This window comes from Oncorhynchus mykiss, chromosome 12 (genome assembly GCF_013265735.2).
Source record: "Oncorhynchus mykiss isolate Arlee chromosome 12, USDA_OmykA_1.1, whole genome shotgun sequence".
NCBI classification, from domain to species: Eukaryota; Metazoa; Chordata; class Actinopteri; order Salmoniformes; family Salmonidae; genus Oncorhynchus; species Oncorhynchus mykiss.
The window spans coordinates 81,199,191-81,217,975 of NC_048576.1; the positions used below are offsets into that span (position 1 = coordinate 81,199,191).

General features: G+C 42.5%; 1 protein-coding gene across 4 annotated transcripts; it reads right to left on the reverse strand.

Moving 5' to 3' along the window:
- Positions 1–1,095: 1,095 nt before the first annotated feature.
- Positions 1,096–18,641, reverse strand: LOC110538595 (solute carrier family 25 member 39). 4 transcript variants are annotated; one of them, XM_021625506.2, is made up of 13 exons: positions 17,372–17,692; positions 15,373–15,451; positions 12,461–12,566; positions 8,213–8,272; positions 7,577–7,627; positions 6,399–6,508; positions 6,151–6,218; positions 5,880–6,004; positions 5,511–5,684; positions 5,208–5,317; positions 4,308–4,389; positions 4,108–4,188; positions 1,096–2,407 (listed from the first exon to the last, which is right to left on the reverse strand). In XM_021625506.2, the coding sequence occupies exons 3-13, from the start codon at positions 12,555–12,557 to the stop codon at positions 2,289–2,291; spliced, it is 1,077 nt and encodes a 358-aa protein (XP_021481181.1). In that variant the 5' UTR covers positions 12,558–12,566; positions 15,373–15,451; positions 17,372–17,692; the 3' UTR covers positions 1,096–2,288. The 4 variants fall into 4 exon arrangements, with proteins under 4 accessions (XP_021481181.1, XP_036794564.1, XP_021481179.1 ...); XM_036938669.1 differs by lacking the exons at positions 15,373–15,451; positions 17,372–17,692 and adding an exon at positions 18,440–18,641; XM_021625504.2 differs by lacking the exon at positions 15,373–15,451 and having other exon boundaries at positions 17,372–17,690.
- Positions 18,642–18,785: the final 144 nt, after the last annotated feature.

Sequence of the window (18,785 nt, forward strand, 5' to 3'; positions counted from 1 at the left end):
GGCTGAAACCATCAATCTGTTCCTTCTGGTGAGGTTTTAGGGAGGAATATGGATTTCTGAACCGTTGATGAAGCCTCGTCCTCCGACGAAGTAAGCAGCCTTCCCCTCATTTTGTGCTTTCTTGATCGTTGGCCACAACTTGTTCCTTCTTTCTATGTCCTCCGGGCTGAGATGCTCGGCGAAACGCATACCATGGATATGATGGAAGGTGTTCTTCCTAGTAGCTTTCCAGACAGCATCCCTGTAGAATCTGGCAGTGAAGATGATGATACCCCTTGGTCTTGAATCGTTTTTCTGTTGTTTCTTGCCGAGGCGATGCACAACGTCGATGGTATCACCAACTTTGTTCTTCTCTGCAGGCAAAACTTCTTGGCAGATACGGATAGCCTCTCCTCTCACATCTTCATTCTCTACCTCTGGCAAGCCGTAGTCTCAGGTTCCATTTTCTTGTGTATTGTTCTAGATCAGTGAGACGTCTATGGTAGACATTGTTATTCCTTTCCACACTTTTTTCAACTTTTGCCACTCGTTTTCACATCCTTGATATCACCACATGCAAACTCCAGTCTTTTTCAAGCTTTCGATAACCATGGTGTTCGCGCCTACCATTTTCTCAATGTCATCACACCTGGAGTTGATGAGTAAGGAGAGGGTAGCCACGATGTCAGAGTTCATGTTGGGTTTTTTGGAGGGTGGAGGTTTGCACGGAGTAACCGGTAAAGAGGGGAATTCGTCATCTTCAGCAGCATTCGAAAGCATGATATTATCCATAGGCCAAGAGTAGTTATGGCAGTTGTCTATAAGCACGTTTCTCTCTTGTTGATTAGCAATAGAACTGCTAACTTCTTCACGACTTTGCATGGACATGCTGAAATAAATTATCCAATTATTATTCCAGTCACAGGAAAGGTCTTATATCTTGAACAAATAAAAATAGTAATGACTAAACTTTTCACAATCTTCCTGAAGTTAGTTACGGAGCTCGGTAAAAAAAAGTGTCTGTTTAAGCCGCCACCTTGGCACCTCTCCCTGCTTGCTTCAAAACTAGAATTCTACTGTCACAGAAATGCATCAGGTAATAGATAAGGCAAAAGCTCTTGTGATTGGTGCAACACCTTTTTAATTTTACAACTGTCCATCTCAACTTGTTCTCAACTAGCCTACCTGGTTAAATAAAAGTGAAATAAAAAATGTATTTGAATCCAATTAGGCATTCTGTTAGATGATCTGTATCCCTCTGACTGAATAAAAACTAGTAAAACCAGTCACAGCATATAAAACAGTCTATACATCCATGTAAGGTACACAAGAAATAATAAACACACAAATTGAAGATCAAGGCAACAACTAAGTTCAGTCTAGTAGCCTAGTTAGAACTCCAGATCTTTCTGAAATGCAAAAAAATAATAATCAAAAAAAAACTATATTGACTCAGCCCAGTTCTGAAATGGATCAACAGAAAACCTGCATACATTCAATCATGTAAAAAAAGAAAGAAAGTATGTCAACCCCTTTTAGATAGCATAGTCAATTTGTCAGCTGTTTTGTCTGAAGTATTTCATTGAATAACATGTACCAAATGAACTCATAAAACCCAGTTCTCATCCTAGGGGAATGAGCCATGGTAACCCACCTACATAAGTATTATATTTATTCCCATCACAAAAATGGACATCGAATAGTAGGCTACCATTGGTCAGATGACAAATCAATATGAGAGAATGCTACATTAAGAAAATCCATTGATCTCAGCTCAGCCATGCATTTGGTCTGGGCTAGTAGTTGAAGGGAAGGTCTTGATTGAATGGATTACTTTGCAAGCAGTTTCTTTTAGGGTTGTTGTTAGAAGTGTTCTCCCGGGTATGAACAGCAGGGGGCTGTACTAGCAAAGATGAACACTTTTAGTGTGCAAGGAAAGCATGCTAAAGTCTGAATAAGCCTTAGGTCACAGGGCCGTTCCCCCACAGTTCTGAATTTAACTAATGGACACATTCATGGATACACGTATGAGTGTTCACAGTTGTAGGAGTAGCCTCCCTGCGGGCCAATAGAAAGGGCTAGAAAACAGACAAAAAAAAGCCCATTCCTCATGTCTTTGCCTTTGTCTGAATTGAGAGACAGAGACTACTCCAGGGTGATTTGAAGCTCAGGTTTCTAGGTGCAAAGTCTTAACCAGGAGCAGTCTTGCATAGCGTGCATGTGAGCGTGCATTGGCAGCTGCTAATAGTCTCTTCCCATTCTGTCCCAGAAGAAGGTAGCCAACCCTGCTTCTCCACACACACAGCCCCTCAGCAGGCCCGTTGCTCCCGGTCAAGGTTCATCTTCTGGAAGAAGATCTTCCCAAACTCATAGGTGCTGATCATGACAGCACAGGCGGGGGCCACTTTGATCACCCTGGGTAGGAAACCTGAGGGGGATAAAGAGACACAATTTACCTGATTTAGTCCTCCATTCAGACTGCTTACTATACCAGCGCTTCAGGTATTGCAAATATATACTTATTATACACTGCTCAACAAAAATAAAGGGAACACTTAAACAACACAATGTAACTCCAAGTCAATCACACTTCTGTGAAATCAAACTGTCCACTTAGGAAGCAACACTGATTGACAATAAATTTCACATGCTGTTGTGCAAATGGAATAGACAACAGGTGGAAATTATAGGCAATTAGCAAGACACCCCCAATAAAGGAGTGGTTCTGCAGGTGGTGACCACAGACTACATCTCAGTTCCTATGCTTCCTGGCTGATGTTTTGGTCACTTTTGAATGCTGGCGGTGCTTTCACTCTAGTGCTAGCATGAGACGGAGTCTACAACCCACACAAGTGGCTCAGGTAGTGCAGCTCATCCAGGATGGCACATCAATGCGAGCTGTGGCAAGAAGGTTTGCTGTGTCTGTCAGTGTAGTGTCCAGAGCATGGAGGCGCTACCAGGAGACAGGCCAGTACATCAGGAGACGTTGAGGAGGCCGTAGGAGGCAAACAACCCAGCAGCAGGACCGCTACCTCCGCATTTGTGCAAGGAGGAGCAGGAGGAGCACTGCCAGAGCCCTGCAAAATGACCTCCAGCAGGCCACAAATGTGCATGTGTCTGCTCAAACGGTCAGAAACAGACTCCATGAGCGTGGTATGAGGGCCCGACGTCCACAGGTGGGGGTTGTGCTTACAGCCCAACACCGTGCAGGACGGTTGGCATTTGCCAGAGGACACCAAGATTGTCAAATTCGCCACTGGTGACCTGTGCTCTTCACAGATGAAAGCAGGTTCACACTGAGCACATGTGACAGACGTGACAGAGTCTGGAGACGCCATGGAGAACGTTCTGCTGCCTGCAACATCCTACAGCATTACCGGTTTGGCGGTGGGTCAGTCATGGTGTGGGGTGGCATTTCTTTGGGGGGCCGCACAGCCTTCCATGTGCTCGCCAGAGGTAGCCTGACTGCCATTAGGTACCGAGATGACATCCTCAGACCCCTTTGTGAGACAATATGCTGGTGTGGTTGGCCCTGGGTTCCTCCTAATGCAAGACAATGCTAGACCTCATGTGGCTGGAGTGTGTCAGCAGTTCCTGCAAGAGGAAGGCATTGATGCTATGGACTGGCCCGCCCGTTCCCCAGACCTGAATCCAATTGAGCACATCTGGGACATCATGTCTCGCTCCATCCACCAACGCCACATTGCACCACTGACTGTCCAGGAGTTGGCAGATGCTTTAGTCCAGGTCTGGGAGGAGATCCCCCAGGAGACCATCTACCACCTCATCAGGAGCATGCCCAGGCGTTGTAGGGAGGTCATACAGGCACGTGGACGCCACACACACTACTGAGCCTCATTTTGACTTGTTTTAAGGACATTACATCAAAGTTGGATCAGCCTGTAGTGTGGTTTTCCACTTTAATTTTGAGTATGACTCCAAATCCAGACCTCCATGGGTTGAGACATTTGATTTCCATTGATCATTTTTGTGTGATTTTGTTGTCAGCACATTCAACTATGCAAAGAAAAAAGTATTTAATAAGAATATTTCATTCATTCAGATCTAGGATGTGTTATTTTAGTGTTCCCTTAATTTTTTTGAGCAGTGTATGTCCTTTGGACTTACCTGCAAAGAGCCCCCTGTATCCCGATTCAGCCCAAATTCCCCTCATGATATGCCATGTGGATGTGGGATTCTTCACAGGGACTAGGAGGAAGGGGAGAAAGACAGAGATTTAGTGGGCAATCCTACGTTCTATCAGAGGATAAAATACGATTTCAGACGTGAATGGCCATATGGGTACATAAGACCCTGTAATTACACACCTCCCAGTGTCTCCATCTCTCCCAGTTGGATCTGTCTTCGTGTCTTCACCACGTCAAAAGGTAGGGTCACGATGGCAGCCACCTGGGACAGAAGACAATAGACACACTCTCTATAAGCAATACCCAGTGAAATCAACATAACTTACCCTCTGATCTATTGATCAGCAGTACGTTATGTAACTAGACAGGTGAAACACTAAAAACAGACTTTAACCAGGGGGTCCACCTGTTATCAATTATCAACAGTTTAATGGTTGTCACAATTTTTTACATTTTTTATTTCACCTTTATTTAACCAGAAATAGGGGAGGTAAAGGCAAAAAAAGGCCATGGTGGCAAAGTAAATACAATATAGCAAGTAAAACACTGGAATGGTAGATTTGCAGTGGTGACAACAATGACACAGCAATTCTCTATTTTTTTCTGGTGTCAACTCAACCCTTAACTCATGAGAGGACTATATAACTGCCATGATTTGACAGGGAACTTCCTGTTTTACTACAGATCTAGGCTAAGTAAGTGTGTCCACTTCTCTCACATGTGAGAGAATCTCTCTAAACAAACATAGGCCTGTTTTCAGCAGGGAGAGGCATTTGGTTTTTATTTATCATGGCCTCTTTCTGTCATAAATACAAATAACATCTGTGTTACAACAGGCTTTCCTTTCCTGGTGAGAGATAGCACACTGAACTCTTATCCATATTTGTCAATGATCTACCTATAATAAAACACACCTCTGTCTCACAGTAAACTGAAAAAAAAAAAAAAGAGTTTGACTATTTAACTATATACACCTTGCAATGTACAAACCATCCATAATCTTCTTCATGAAATCTAATAGAAGACATCTGCTTAACATGCATTGTAAATTCCCAGTAGAGGTATTAATGAGATACTCACAGCTCCAGAGATGGCCCCTGCTGTGAAGCTGATGGAGAAGGTGGCCTGAGACACATTGTACTGATCACACAGATGGGCCTTCACCAGCTCATAGTTGAACCAGTACAGGGCTGCACACACAGAAAAACAGTCAAGTTGAAAAGTCACTGAGAAACATTATCACACCTAAGATAGTATTTATTATTCACCCACACAGGCAGTCTTCATTATGTAACCCCCAACTACTATCAACCAGTCCAACTAAGCCCTAGCAGTGACAGATAAATGGTTAGTGACATAACGTCCATGGAGGTGAAGTCTCACCTGAGAAGGGGACGTCTCGTAGGACGGTGGGTCCCCAGCCCCTCCACAGGGACAGCCAGCCATCCTGGGCAACACTAGAGCGGATACACACCCTCAGCTCGCTGTAGGTCAGCTTCCGGGACTGCATCTTGGTACGCACCAGCTCTAATGGGCTGATCACACTCACTGCTCCCACTGGAGAACACACAGACACGGGGGAGTCAACGGAAGAGGGGCAGCAACAAACACATTACAGAAGGGAACAATGTAATAATGGCATTATTATATATCTACATTCTTAGTGTGGTGTGTGACAACTGAACTGTATCATAATCAAGACTTAATCAACTTCAAGACATTGTGAATCCCCGTCCCATGTAGTCCACTTACATCTAGCGAGACCCCCAGCCACCAGGGGGATGTAGTTGCCTTGGAACCCCATGCCGTAGCGCAGTAAGTCTCTGAGCTGGTCATAGCAGGTGAAGTAGATGACCGTGGCAGGCACCGCCATCACCCTGTACACAAACAGCAAGAGTCTGTCAATCTCAAAGCTCTGCAAGTTATAGTTCTGAGTTTTCTCTTTTATACAATCAAGGACTGATCGCTCTTGTTACCGTTCTTTATTACAAATACATGTACTTGAAATACCCCAGTGACTCACAGTGTGGGAGGCAGCCCGCTCCACAGAGACCTGACCCCCTCGTTGCGCGTGATCTTCACAAAAGCATCCTGAGAAAAACAAACACCACACCGTGTTTGTCCCTGGGAACTGTGGAGTTCCAAAAAAAATACAATCATTTGGGACTTCAAAAAGACAGGTCGTTCCCCATCCAGTGTTTTAACGATGTCAAACCAGGTGATGTTGTGCTGTGTTGGTGGGAGCGAATAAGAGGGTTCTGAGTCTCTTACCAGGGTGCCACTGAAGTGGGTTGGTGTTTTGTACCAGCTGGTGCAGCTGGCCCCATACTGACACACATAGATATGATCCATCAGGCCATTACAATACAGGAAGCACTTCCCTGAGAGACAAAACACAAGAACAGGGTCACCAAAACAACCATACTGGTTAATACGTTACTGTATGAGACATGATGCTCTACTTATATCTATACTATAGATAGGTAATTGTGAACCTACTGGGAGTAATGCCGAACGTTGGCGTCTCTGTAGGGCACGCATTCATGTTTGATACATCTATAGCTTCTAGTTCTATGTCAAATGAATGGATATTCAATAGTTCTAGAAAATAATTACAAAAATAAATACTTTAAGTTTGTTTTTCAGTCAATAGGTGTCCACGACAGAGGTTAGATAAGCTATTAATAACAGAGGTTATGGCAATGACCGGTCAGACCGACACTGGGGACGATAACACCCAGGCTGCTCTAGCCAAGGCCTGCTCTGGACTACTAGTGTTTGCCTTATTTTAGGTATTGGCAAATGGTCAATCCAAGGCAAAGTATTTGAGGAGAAATCTATAAACAAACAAACGAGCTCCTCTAGTAATAGAAAATTACATAGGTTATAATGTATAACACTCATTTTACTATGAACTACTTGTTTGTTTCTTTGAGATTCCTAAACACAGGTACCGCAAGGCACAATTTGATACCTGGTAGCTATGAATCATGTTGAATTCTTTCAAGTACCAGAAAGCACTCATTGTTACCACATCATTTCGTTGTGAAGTTCAATATGCTAATTCTAACTAGCTGGTTACACTATCTGGGCTAATTTCCCTTAGTTTTCTTTATAAAATGTTCAGAGTGAGTTATGGTGTAGCTGAACAGAGCGATAGAGAGAGAGCGCCAAGGCTGTAGCCCATATAATCATTCAGCTGAGAGTATGAGGATGCACTGAGGAAGAGTATGACGTTACATATATAGACATAGAGGGTACATATAATTGCCAAACATTTCAAAATCAATTTGCTCAGACTATGGCTAAAGCGCATTTGTTTTGTTTTCCCAGGAAACCCAGTTTGTTAGTAGGTCATATTGGCAGAGGAGTGCCAGATAGGCACATGTAGTCAGTCAGACTGGGCAAAGTCTGGGCATGCAGCGAGCGGCGCCGGCGGGTTTACTTACATTTGGAGGGGCGGATTACACCACTCCATGAAGCAGAGTCAGCAGCTAAAGCTATGAAACAAAGCAAAGAGAGAGAGATAGAAACACAGATGGAGAGACAATGAAAGAGCACAAGACACACAAAATAAGCATTTGAGCAGAGAAAAGCTAAAGCATGTCTCACATTCCACTGACAAGGTTGCCGACATAAGGACTTCTAAACCCCCTTTACTTCAACCCCTCTTCTATTATTTAGGCTTAGGGAGCAGATGGGCAAGAGGCTGAATGTAGTCTCTCACAGGGAAAGTGATGACAGTGCAGTTTAGTTTTTTTTACATTTTTAATTTTTTAATTTTTATTTAACTAGACAAGTCAGTTAAGAACAAAATCTTATTTACAATGACGGCCTAGGAGGGTTAACTGCCTTGTTCAGGGGCAGAACAACAGATTTGTACCACGTCAGCTCGGGGATTCGATCTAGCAACCTTTCGGTTACTGGCCCAATGCGCTAACTACTAACTAGGCTACTGCTGCCCCAATTTTCAGGGGTGGGGAGTGGGGACATAAACATCTAATACTTAGACTATCCCCGCAATGGTAAGAAGCAATAAGCAGACTCATCGTATAAGCAGTGAATGTTATCTGTTAGTGTTCTACCTTGATAGAATGGTGTTTGCTGGGCCTGCAGCCTTATCTTCACCACGTCCAGTGGTGTGACTGTGAAAGAGAGACAAATTCAATTATACTGATCTATTTACACCCATCATGGGTCTCGTCAATGAGGAACATGTGCATACATGAGGGGGGTGTTCCTACACACAAGGCTTGGACACTTGTTCCACAGGCTTTGGAGTCTGGTCAGACTAGCCAGACCTGAACCTGTACAACCAGACTGGAGCGGAGCTCAGATGGACACAGACGGACACACAAAGTGAACCAGTGACAGCCTCTGATGCAGTTGTGGCAGACTCCTGTGTTGTCGTGGAGGCTTCGGTCCCCCATGATGGAACATTTCATCCTAGTTCTACAGTTGCCATGGCACCGAGTGGCAGGCTAGGCAGAGAGCTCATGTAAATTCTGTACATATTTAATAACTTTTAATTGTTTTTATACAAATACTTTTTTACAAACATTTTATTTTTCAACAGCTAAAAGAGTGCAGATCAAGTCTTGATATCATGAATCGTAATCCTGCCCGTAACCCGATGAAAATCAGCGTGGTCAACAAGCTAGCTATTTCTGTAGAGACAGTATCTAATATTTCAGTACGGTATATCGATTCACTCTCCTTAAATATTACTCATCTGATTTATTTGTTTTGGTCTCTGAATTGTTTAATCTCACTTTTCGCCACCAGCTCCTGATATCAGGGCATAAAATCTATAATATGTCTCCTGAATTTGCCTGGTGCACATGCGCACTAGGTCCGAGCTCATTTTCCCTGGCTAAACTAGCTGGCTACTGAACTATGCTAGTTTTTGTCCTTATTGCCAAACTTCAGAAATACTGCACCCTCAACTTCAAATAGTTATACATTTGCTGGAAAGAAACGTACATTTTTTTAAAGTTTTTTTTTTAACAGTCATGACTGGTTTGTGAAATCTGTCGTAAGACGGTGGAGAAGGATATCATTGCTACTTAAAACGGACCCAACATCAGTTTTCAGATTCACCGGCGTCATTGGCATAGGGTTAGCTGGACGTTTCTGACTGGTCTTGGAACTGTGACAACAGGCAGCCTCTCCTCGCTAGGTGCGATGGGATATGTAGTGATTTTGCCAACACAGCCAGATATCTACACAGCCTTGTAACTTTACCCTTTTTTTACACTGACTATCGTTGATTAAATCGTTGACTTCTCTGGTATTATTTAGTGTTGTTAACACTGTTCAAAATTGTCAGAAAAATATTTTTTATAATTATAACCCTCCTATTTCTAGATCTCCTTATTGTTATCATTACTATTATTATGATCATCATTAGAATAATAAGTAATGACATAATTAGTAGGCTTAGAATAGCAGCCTTGTATAACCACCAGCTGTAGGCCTAAGACCACATCCTGTGTACGGTAACTTTCTTAGGCCTATAATTCAATAGTTATATAGGCTACTGCATCAATCAATCATTAATTTGTTCGTGCCATCACACAGCATACGAGACATTCATGAAGGCCAGCATCCTGGAGTCACCTCATCACTGTTGACATTGAGACTGGTGTTTTACAGGCACTATTTAATGAAGCGGCCAGTTGAGGACTTGTGAGGCTTCTGTTCCTAAAACTAGACACTCTAGTGTACTTGTCCTCTTGCTCAGTTGTGCACCGGGGCCTCCTACTCCTCTATCTAGTCTGGTTAGAGACCGTTTGTTCTGTTCTGTGAACGGAGTGGAACACAGCATTGTATGAGATCTTCAGTTTCTTGGCAATTTCTCACATGAAATAGCCTTCATTTCTCAGAACAAGAATAGACTGATAAGTTTCAGAAGAAAGGTCCTGGTTTCTGGACATTTTGAGCCTGTAATCGAACCCACAAATGCTGATGCTCCAGATACCAAACTAGTCTAAAGGCCAGTTTTATTGCTTCTTTAAATCAGAACAACAGTTTTCATAATTGCAAAAGGGTTTTCTAATGATCAATTAGCCTTTTAAAATGATAAACTTGGATTAGCTAACAACGTGCCATTAGAACGAGTGATGGTTGCTGATAATGGGCCTCTGTACACCTATGTAGATATTTCATAAAACAAATCTGCCATTTCCAGCTACAATAGTCATTAAAAACATTAATGTCTACACTGTATTTCTGATCAATTTGATGTTATTTTAAAATGGACAAAATTAAGTGCTTTTCTTTCAAAAACAAGAACATTTCTAAGTGACCCCAAACTTTTGAACGGTAGTGTGTGTGTATACAAACTCAAAATAAAAGAAATGTCCTCTCACTGTCAACTGCGTTTATTTTCAGCGTGTAAATATTTGTATGAACACGAATCAACAACTGAGACACAAATTGAATAAGTTCCACAGACATGTGACTAACAGAAATTAGTTAGGGGGGGTCAAAATCAAAAGTAACAGTCAGTATCTGGTGTGGCCACATACTGCATTAAGTACTGCAGTGCATCTCCTCCTCATGGACTGCACCATTTGCCTGTTCTTTCTGTGAGATGCTACCCCACTCTTCCTCCAAGGCACCTGCAAGTTCCGGACATTTCTGGGGGGGGGGGGGGGGGTGGCCCTAGCCCTCACCCTCCGATCCAACAGGTCCCAGACGTGCTCAATGGGATTGAGATCTGGGCTCTTCGCTGACCATAGCAGAACACTGACATTCCTGTCTTGCAGGAAATCACACACAGAACGAGCAGTATGGCTGGTGGCATTGTCATGCTGGAGGATCATGTCAGGATGCGCCTGCAGGAAGGGTACCACATGAGGGAGGAGGATGTCTTCCCCAAAACGCACAGCGTTGAGATTGCCTGCAATGACAACAAGCTTAGCCCGATAATGCTGTGGCACACCGCCCCAGACCATGACGGATCCTCCAACTCGATCCCGTTCAAGAGTACAGGCCTCAGTGTAACGCTCATTCCTTCGACAATAAACACATATCCGACCATCACTCCGGGTGAGACAAAACCGGCACTCATCAGTGAAGAGCACTTTTTGCCAGTCCTGTCTGGTCCAGCAACGATCGGTTTGTGCCCATAGGCGACGTTGTTGACGGTGAGGTCTGGTGAGGACCTGCCTTACAACAGGCCTACAAGCCCTCAGTCCAGCCAGTCTGACCACTGATGGAGGGATTGTGCATTCCTGGTGTAACTAGGACAGTTGCTGTTGCCATCCTTTACCTGTCCCACAGGTGTGATGTTCGGATGTACCGATCCTGTGCAGGCGTTGTTAAACGTGATTTGCCACTGCGAGGACAATCAGCTGTCCGTCCTGTCTCCCTGTAGAGCTGTCGTAGGCGTCTCACAGTACAGACATTGCAATTTATTGCCCTGGCCACATCTGCAGTCCTCATGCCTCCTTGCAGCATGCCTAAGGCACGTTCACACAGATGAGCAGGGACCCTGGGCATGTTTCTTTTGTGTTTTTCAGAGTCAGTAGAAAGGCCTCTTTAGTGTCCTAAGTTCCACAGGTGCATGTTCATTAATTGTTTATGGTTAATTTAACAAGCATGGGAAATGGAGTTTAAACCTTTTAGAATGAAGATCTGTGAAGTTTGGGATTTTTACAAATTATCTTTGAAAGACAGGGTCCTGAAAAAGGGACGTTTCTTTTTTTTGTTGCTGAGATACACATTTAAACTCAGTTTTTCCACAATTCCTGACATTTAAACCTAGTACAATTCCCTGTCTTAGGTCAGTTAGGATCACCACTTTATTTTAAGAATGTTTGATAATTATATAGACCTGATCATCTGTTGAAGAAATTGACCAACACCGACTAGTTCAAGTATACCCAGTTTGTCATTTATTGATTTTAACAGATGGGTTTTGTCCTTTACCAGTCCCGGTGGTGAAAATATTAAATTGTCTGTGTCTGTAGAAGAGTCACGTTTTCATTTTGAAGTAGGTTCCCCTGTCTTACTCTCTGCCATGTTTGGGTGTTGCTTGTTTTCATCATATTTGTTGATACATTTCTCTAGTCTTAAGATTTGTTCTGTGTTGTTATCCAGATTGAAGGTTATTATCCACCAGATTGTGTAGTGCTAATATTTAGTCTAACTCACCGACTTTGAATATTACCTTTTTATCTTGAGGTGGTCTACATAGCTGTGTTCAGTCCACCATCTTGGTGTTTGTAATCTGTGCTTTTACTGGTTCCCCTAGGTAGGTTTATTTATTTATTGGCAGAGAGAGGACATGTTTGTTGTTGTGCCCCTCTATTGGACATTGATCTTACCGAACACTGATGTGAGCAGCGCCCCAGTGCCAGAGGCCAGCATCTGCTGCACTGGAGTGATCCCAGCTGAGGGGGTAACAACAGGCCGTTCCCCCATCCTGACCACCTGAGACAGACAGGGAGACAGAAAACATCAATTTTAACCACACTACTCAAATGTCATTGTCATAGTGTTACTTTAATTTTGTCTTCTAATGAGAGGCTAGTTAGTGCTTGACAGATTCCATTATATGTGAAATAAACAAGGCTGTTGGGGAGTGCCTCTGATTTGAGCTAGGCTATACTCTGTGAAACTGTGCCTGATTACTGAGACAAAATACAGAATGTCCTCAGGGAAAGACGGCCAGCCTGGTCACTTCCTGGACAACAGCATGACTATTGTAAAGCTAGAGTTTAGCCTAACTCTAGGCTTGTGCATATTATCCAAACGTGTGTCTTAGGGGTCCTTGAATAGCCAACAGCCAGTACTAGTCCAAATGACAAACAGCTTGTTATTAAGGAGTCTATTTCTAAGTGATAGTGACTAGACGTACAGTAGCCTCGTTCATGTGGGATAGGAGGGGTTATAATAGAGCGCTTGACACACTAAGATAAGGTATCTGTTGTGTGCAAGTCTCCCCTCTCCTAGCTACTACATCCAGTTTTCAAACCCCACACACTCCCACAACACCTCACTGATACAATAACACGTCTGGTAACATAAAGACTACTATCCACAGAAGATTGACTAAGCCCACATTCAATACAGACAGCGGGGGGATTTAGAACCTGACAAATTGAAAATGGGTGATAACAAATGTCAAATTGAAATGGGTGATAAATGTGTTTACTAATATAAATTAATAATTGGCAGAGAGTGTAGAAAGCAACAAGAGAGAACATCTACCTGTCTCTTTACAGTAACACTAACATAGCTCTGTAAAGGGCTAATCGTTTCTAGAGTAGATGTATAAACATTTCTAGCCCAGTTCTTGATCAGAGGGAGCCATCTCAAGCATATGATCGAATGTGTTGCTGAATGTGTTTGTGCACTGCAGAGGACCTGAGCACTCATAAAGCCATGCCGAATGTCTCGTACTGCAGGCTTGCTGGCAGACGATCACGTTCCAATTTCTCTGACTATCACCTCCCCCTGCTGCAGCTGACTGTGGCAGGATTACCCTAAAACAAATCCCACCATATCCCGATCCTCAACAAAAATATAAACACAGGCCAGAAACTGGTGCCTACATTTACAACATTGTCTAGGCTAATTTCACATAATTAAGACAGCATTGGTTATAGCAAGTTGTTAAGAGTAAAAATGATAACTACTTCCTCTATGGCTCACGCATCTGATTATTATGTATATTTCTAATCCATGTGCTTTATCAATCTTGCCCTGTGTTGTGTGATAAATGGCAGGGCCATTCCTAGAATGGTGCCTTTTTGTCCCCAGGAAATATAACTTCTTATTTAGTGTAAAAGGTGGATTCCAAAAGGCTTTAAACCTTAAACTCAAAAATATGTATCTTGAAAGGGAATTGTATGCATTTTGAACACTTTTCAGTGGATGTAGGCATGTGTTACCCATCAACTTCCACGAGAAATATGCCAGAAAATAAATAAATAAAATATTTTCATTATTTCATAGTCCTAGTTAAATTCTCTCATCAAAAATGTTTTCTTCATGATTATTGTATTTATTATTCTATTTAAGATTGTGTCCCTGATATCACTTTCCACCATGTTAGTTTCTCCTGAGTAGCACAGCGTTCTAAGGTACTGTATCTGGGGCGGCAGGTAGCCTAGTGGTTAGAGCGTTGGACTGAATCTGCCACTGACCAAGGCAGTAAACCCACTGTTCCTAGGCCGTCGTTGTAAATAACAATTTGTTCTTAACTAACTTGCCTAGTTAAATAAAATAAAAATGTCAGCGCTAGAGGCATCACTACTGACCCTGGTTCGATTCCTGGCTGCATCACAACCGGCCGTGTTTGGGAGTCCCATAGGGTAGCGCACAATTGGCCCAGCGTTGTTAGGGTTTGGCTGTCATTGTAAATAAGAATTTGTTCTTAACTGACTTGTTTAGTTAAATAAACATAAAATAAATAGTTTGTTGTACTTCTCCATTTAAGAAAACAACCCCTTCTTGCAATGACACCATTCAGCAAGTGTAGTTTCTTTGGTGGGAAAACAATGGTGCAAAGCTTAATAAATATAAACAGTTTTATATATTTTTTGTCTGTATGTCCCACACCTATCTGTTAGGCAAAATGTAGAAAATTCACCAAATATAAAAAATAATAAAATGTTTGATAGATTAATTAAAATCCTGTTAAAATGTTCACCATTATGCTAGTTCAGGTATTCCCAAACTGGAGTAGGAGCAATGATATCAAATAAAAATGTGATTCACATGAAAAAAATATCTATTTTAACTTTATTTTTTCACATTTTCCACCAGGACTATACATTTGGGTGATGTTTTTTCCCACCTGAGTAGCCTCGTTTCACTACACAAAATTAAACTAAACCATCTAGTGTTCATCAACATAACACAATGTCAAATACAGCCTAGTCAAATAATTAACATCCAATCACATTAAACAATACTCTCTCACAGGAATTCCATCAACGGTCCATATGAAGCCAAAACGTAGCTGCTGCTCATGTTGGTATCTGTACTGATGGTGCAAACGCCATGACAAGGAGACATAGTGGAGTGGTAACGCACGGCGTGCAAGCAGTTGCTCCCGACGCCACTTGGGTACACTGTAGCATCCACCGAGAGGCTCTTGCTGCCAAGGGAATTTTTTATTTTACCTTTATTTAACCAGACAAGTCAGTTAAGAACAAATTCTTATTTTCAATGACGGCCTAGGAACAGTGGGTTAACTGTCTTGTTCAGGGGCAGAACAACAGATTTTTACCTTGTCAGCTTGGGGATTCGATCTTGCAACCTTTCGGTTACTAGTCCAATGCACTAGGCGACCAAGCTGTCAGGAATGCCTGAAAGACATTTTGAACACTACAGTGAAAATGGTTAACTTTGTTAAAGCAAGGCCCCTGAACTCTCATGTATTTTCTGCAATATGCAATGATATGGGCAGAGACCACGTAACGCTTTTACAACATACAGAAGTGTGCTGGTTATCAAGGGGCAAAGTTGACCATTTTTTTTAAATTGAGAGATAAGTTTAAAGTTCTTTACTGACCATCATTTTCCCTTATCTGACGGCTTTGCATGATGACGAGTTTCTCACACGACTGTCCTATCTGGGTGATGCTTTTTCTCGCCTGAATGATCTGAACCTAGGATTACAGGGACTCTCTGCAACTATATTCAATGTGCGGGACAAAATTGAAGCTATGATTAAGAAGTTGGAGCTCTTCTCTGTCTGCATTAACCAGTACAACACACAGGTCTTTCCATCATTGTATGATTTGTTGTGTGCAAATTAACTCAAACTTACAGACAATGTCAAATGTGATATAGTTAAGCACCTGAGTGAGTTGGGTGCGCAATTATGCAGGTACTTTCCCAAAACAGATGACACAAACAACTGGATTCGTTATCCCGTTCATGCCCTGCCTCCAGTCCACTTACCAATATCTGAACAAGAGAGACTCATCGAAATGTAAGATTTCTGGATTGGGCTGTGCTCAGAGTCTTCTGCCTTGGCAAATCACGCTGTTAAGACACTTTGCAACCACGTACCCATGTGAGAGTGGATTCTCGGCCCTCACCAGCATGAAAACTAAATACAGGCACAGACTGTGTGTGGAAAATTATTTAAGACAGACTCTCTCCAATACAACCCAACATTGCAGAGTTATGTGCATCCTTTCAAGCACAACTTTCTCATTAACCTGTGCCGAGTTAGTCACAATTTTCAATTAACAAATAAGGTTTTATATGTAAGATGGTTAAATAAAGTGATAAATTATATTGTTATTTGTGTCCTGGTCCTGTAAGAGCTTTTTGTCACTTCCCACAAGCCGGGTTGTGACAAAAACTCACACTAATTCTTATGTTTAATAAATGTATCGTATAGTGTGTGTGGCAGGCTTACAATAATGGCAAAAAACAACATTTGAGAGTGCACTGACACTGGTGCTAGAGGGGGTACAGCTGGAGGTTGAATGTTTGAAAGGGTACGGGACTATAAAAAGTTTGAACTAGCACAGTGGTTCCCAATCTCTCACTCACAGAGCTATGGCTAATTTAGTCTTTACATATCCACCCTGTTAGGATTATGCACATAACAGATTGGAAAACGCACCTCAAAAAATGTAAGTGCCTGAGTTTGATCAACATGTTTTTCTGAAAGTCAAACATGTCCTTTTTCTGATAAAGTATTTGTTTTTCTTCTATTTCCCCAAAAGTTATTAGGTCCAAAAGGCACCACTCAGTATGAATGACCCCAGCTAAAGTTATATTCTGGTGCAGGCCAACAAAATGTAGCTAGCTAAGTAACTGTAATATTGCACTGTACTGCATATCATGTTTGCACTACACCCACATCTAATTACAAATATACTTTGTGACATCTCCACCCAGTCAGCAAATCTGACCTTGTAGCCTTGTTGGCGTGGTGATGTAATGATGATGGACTAACACGGACATGTTGTCGTGCTCAAAAAAATAAAAATTGTAAAACACGTTGTCGTGCTCCTTTCTCAATTATAAAACGCTCACAAAACATTTGTTGTGGAACCTACCTAGGTAGCTAACTAACGTTAACTAGACATGAGCGATCATGCATGTACAGTAGAGTAGCTAATCTAATGGCAAAACAGGAACACATGCCAGCCCTCCCCAATTCAAGATGCTTGATAGCTAAGGCTAGCTAGCTGGCTAACAGACACTAGCTAGCTAACTAAATATCGCAAAACAGAAGATAAAACATGCCAAAGCTTGATACTAACCTCCAGTTTATAGCGTAGCTATAAAGGGTATCGATCTGCGTTGTGAATTTGATGGGATTTCATGGCATGTTGCCTGTTTCCCTAAGTGTTGAATGGACATGCTGTTCACAGCCGTGAGCTGCTGTTAGCTAACTTGACAAAGCTACCGAGCTAGGAACAAGTAAACGTCGCGACCCCTGATTCGTCTGCCGTGACAAGACACGCCTTCCATTAGTCTGACCACGGTTCTTGCTTGGTTATTCTTCTTCTTCCCTTGCAAAAGGAAATTGAACTATATTTTAAGACAATTAAATACTCTGCCAACAAAAAAAAACTGTTAGAATTATAAATGTGCGTCCTCCCCTCCCCTCCCCTCCCCCTTGCCTCTGTACTTTAAATAAATGCCTGCCTTTCGTATCTCTAGTCCACTGTTCCTGCCATCTCTGCACCATCACTGTCCATATCAGGCGTGTTGCCTCTGCCTTGCTCATTGAAACTACAACATCCCCACTACCAAGTGCTTGCTTAGCCAGTACATCAACTGCCTCGTTCCCCTCCACCCCCACATGGGCTGGGACCCACGTAAATCTTATCTGTATACCCATCTGTCTAATCTTGCCATGGGTTTGTAGACCCTCATTATACATGGCCTTGTCTGCTACGTGACCTAAAGGACTGGATACTCATCAACACTGCACATGAATCAGAGCAAATAACTACTCTGTCTGGCTTGACTTCCTCCACCCACTGCAAGGCCAACAGTATGGCTATTAATTCTGCTTTATATACAGCCAGATAATCTGTAATATGTTTCTTGACTGCTACCCCACATTCCTGCACCGCAAACGCTGACCCAGTACGTCCTGAACCATCTGTGTAAACGGCCATGTAATCCTGATACACAGTATCCAGACATCTCATACACAAATCAGATGGATCAACACCCTCCCTATCTTTCTGTAGTCTCTCCAGCACTTCTAGATCAACTACAGGAGGCCGGAGTAGCCATTGTGGATTTACAGGAATAGCTACCGTCAGACTGAGCTCCCTTCATTACAGTCCCATCTCCTTCGCCTGGCTATTACCCACCTAAAGCTTGTGTTCTGTCTTCGCTCATGTTCCCAGCATGCTTGTAAAATCCCTTTGCAGGATGCGACACCCCATGTAGGTTGACCCAATAATTAATTGCCAACTACTGTCTCCTAATCTACAATGTCATATCCCCCATCTACACCTGTAGCACAGCCACTGATGAGGTCCTAAACGCCACACTACATTATCTGAGTCCTTGCCCTTGCTTGTTTATCCTCCTTCCTATCTGTTATTATTCGTTTGTCCCAATGACAGAATTTGTATTTGTCCTGTGAACTACTGCACCTCCTAGCGGAGAAGCTTTTCTAGTACCTGTTAGTGACGCGTGTGTGGTAGATTGACA

Bases quoted from the DNA above. Each gene is read 5' to 3' on its own strand.
- LOC110538595 (XM_036938669.1), bottom strand. From the start codon at position 12,557: ATGGGGGAACGGCCTGTTGTTACCCCCTCAGCTGGGATCACTCCAGTG. The intron at 8,273-12,460 runs GTAAGATCAATG...TCTCTTTCACAG, and splicing joins GCTGCTCACATCAGTGTTCG to TCACACCACTGGACGTGGTG. The intron at 4,390-5,207 runs GTGAGTATCTCA...CTTCTGTCCCAG, and splicing joins CAGGGGCCATCTCTGGAGCT to GTGGCTGCCATCGTGACCCT.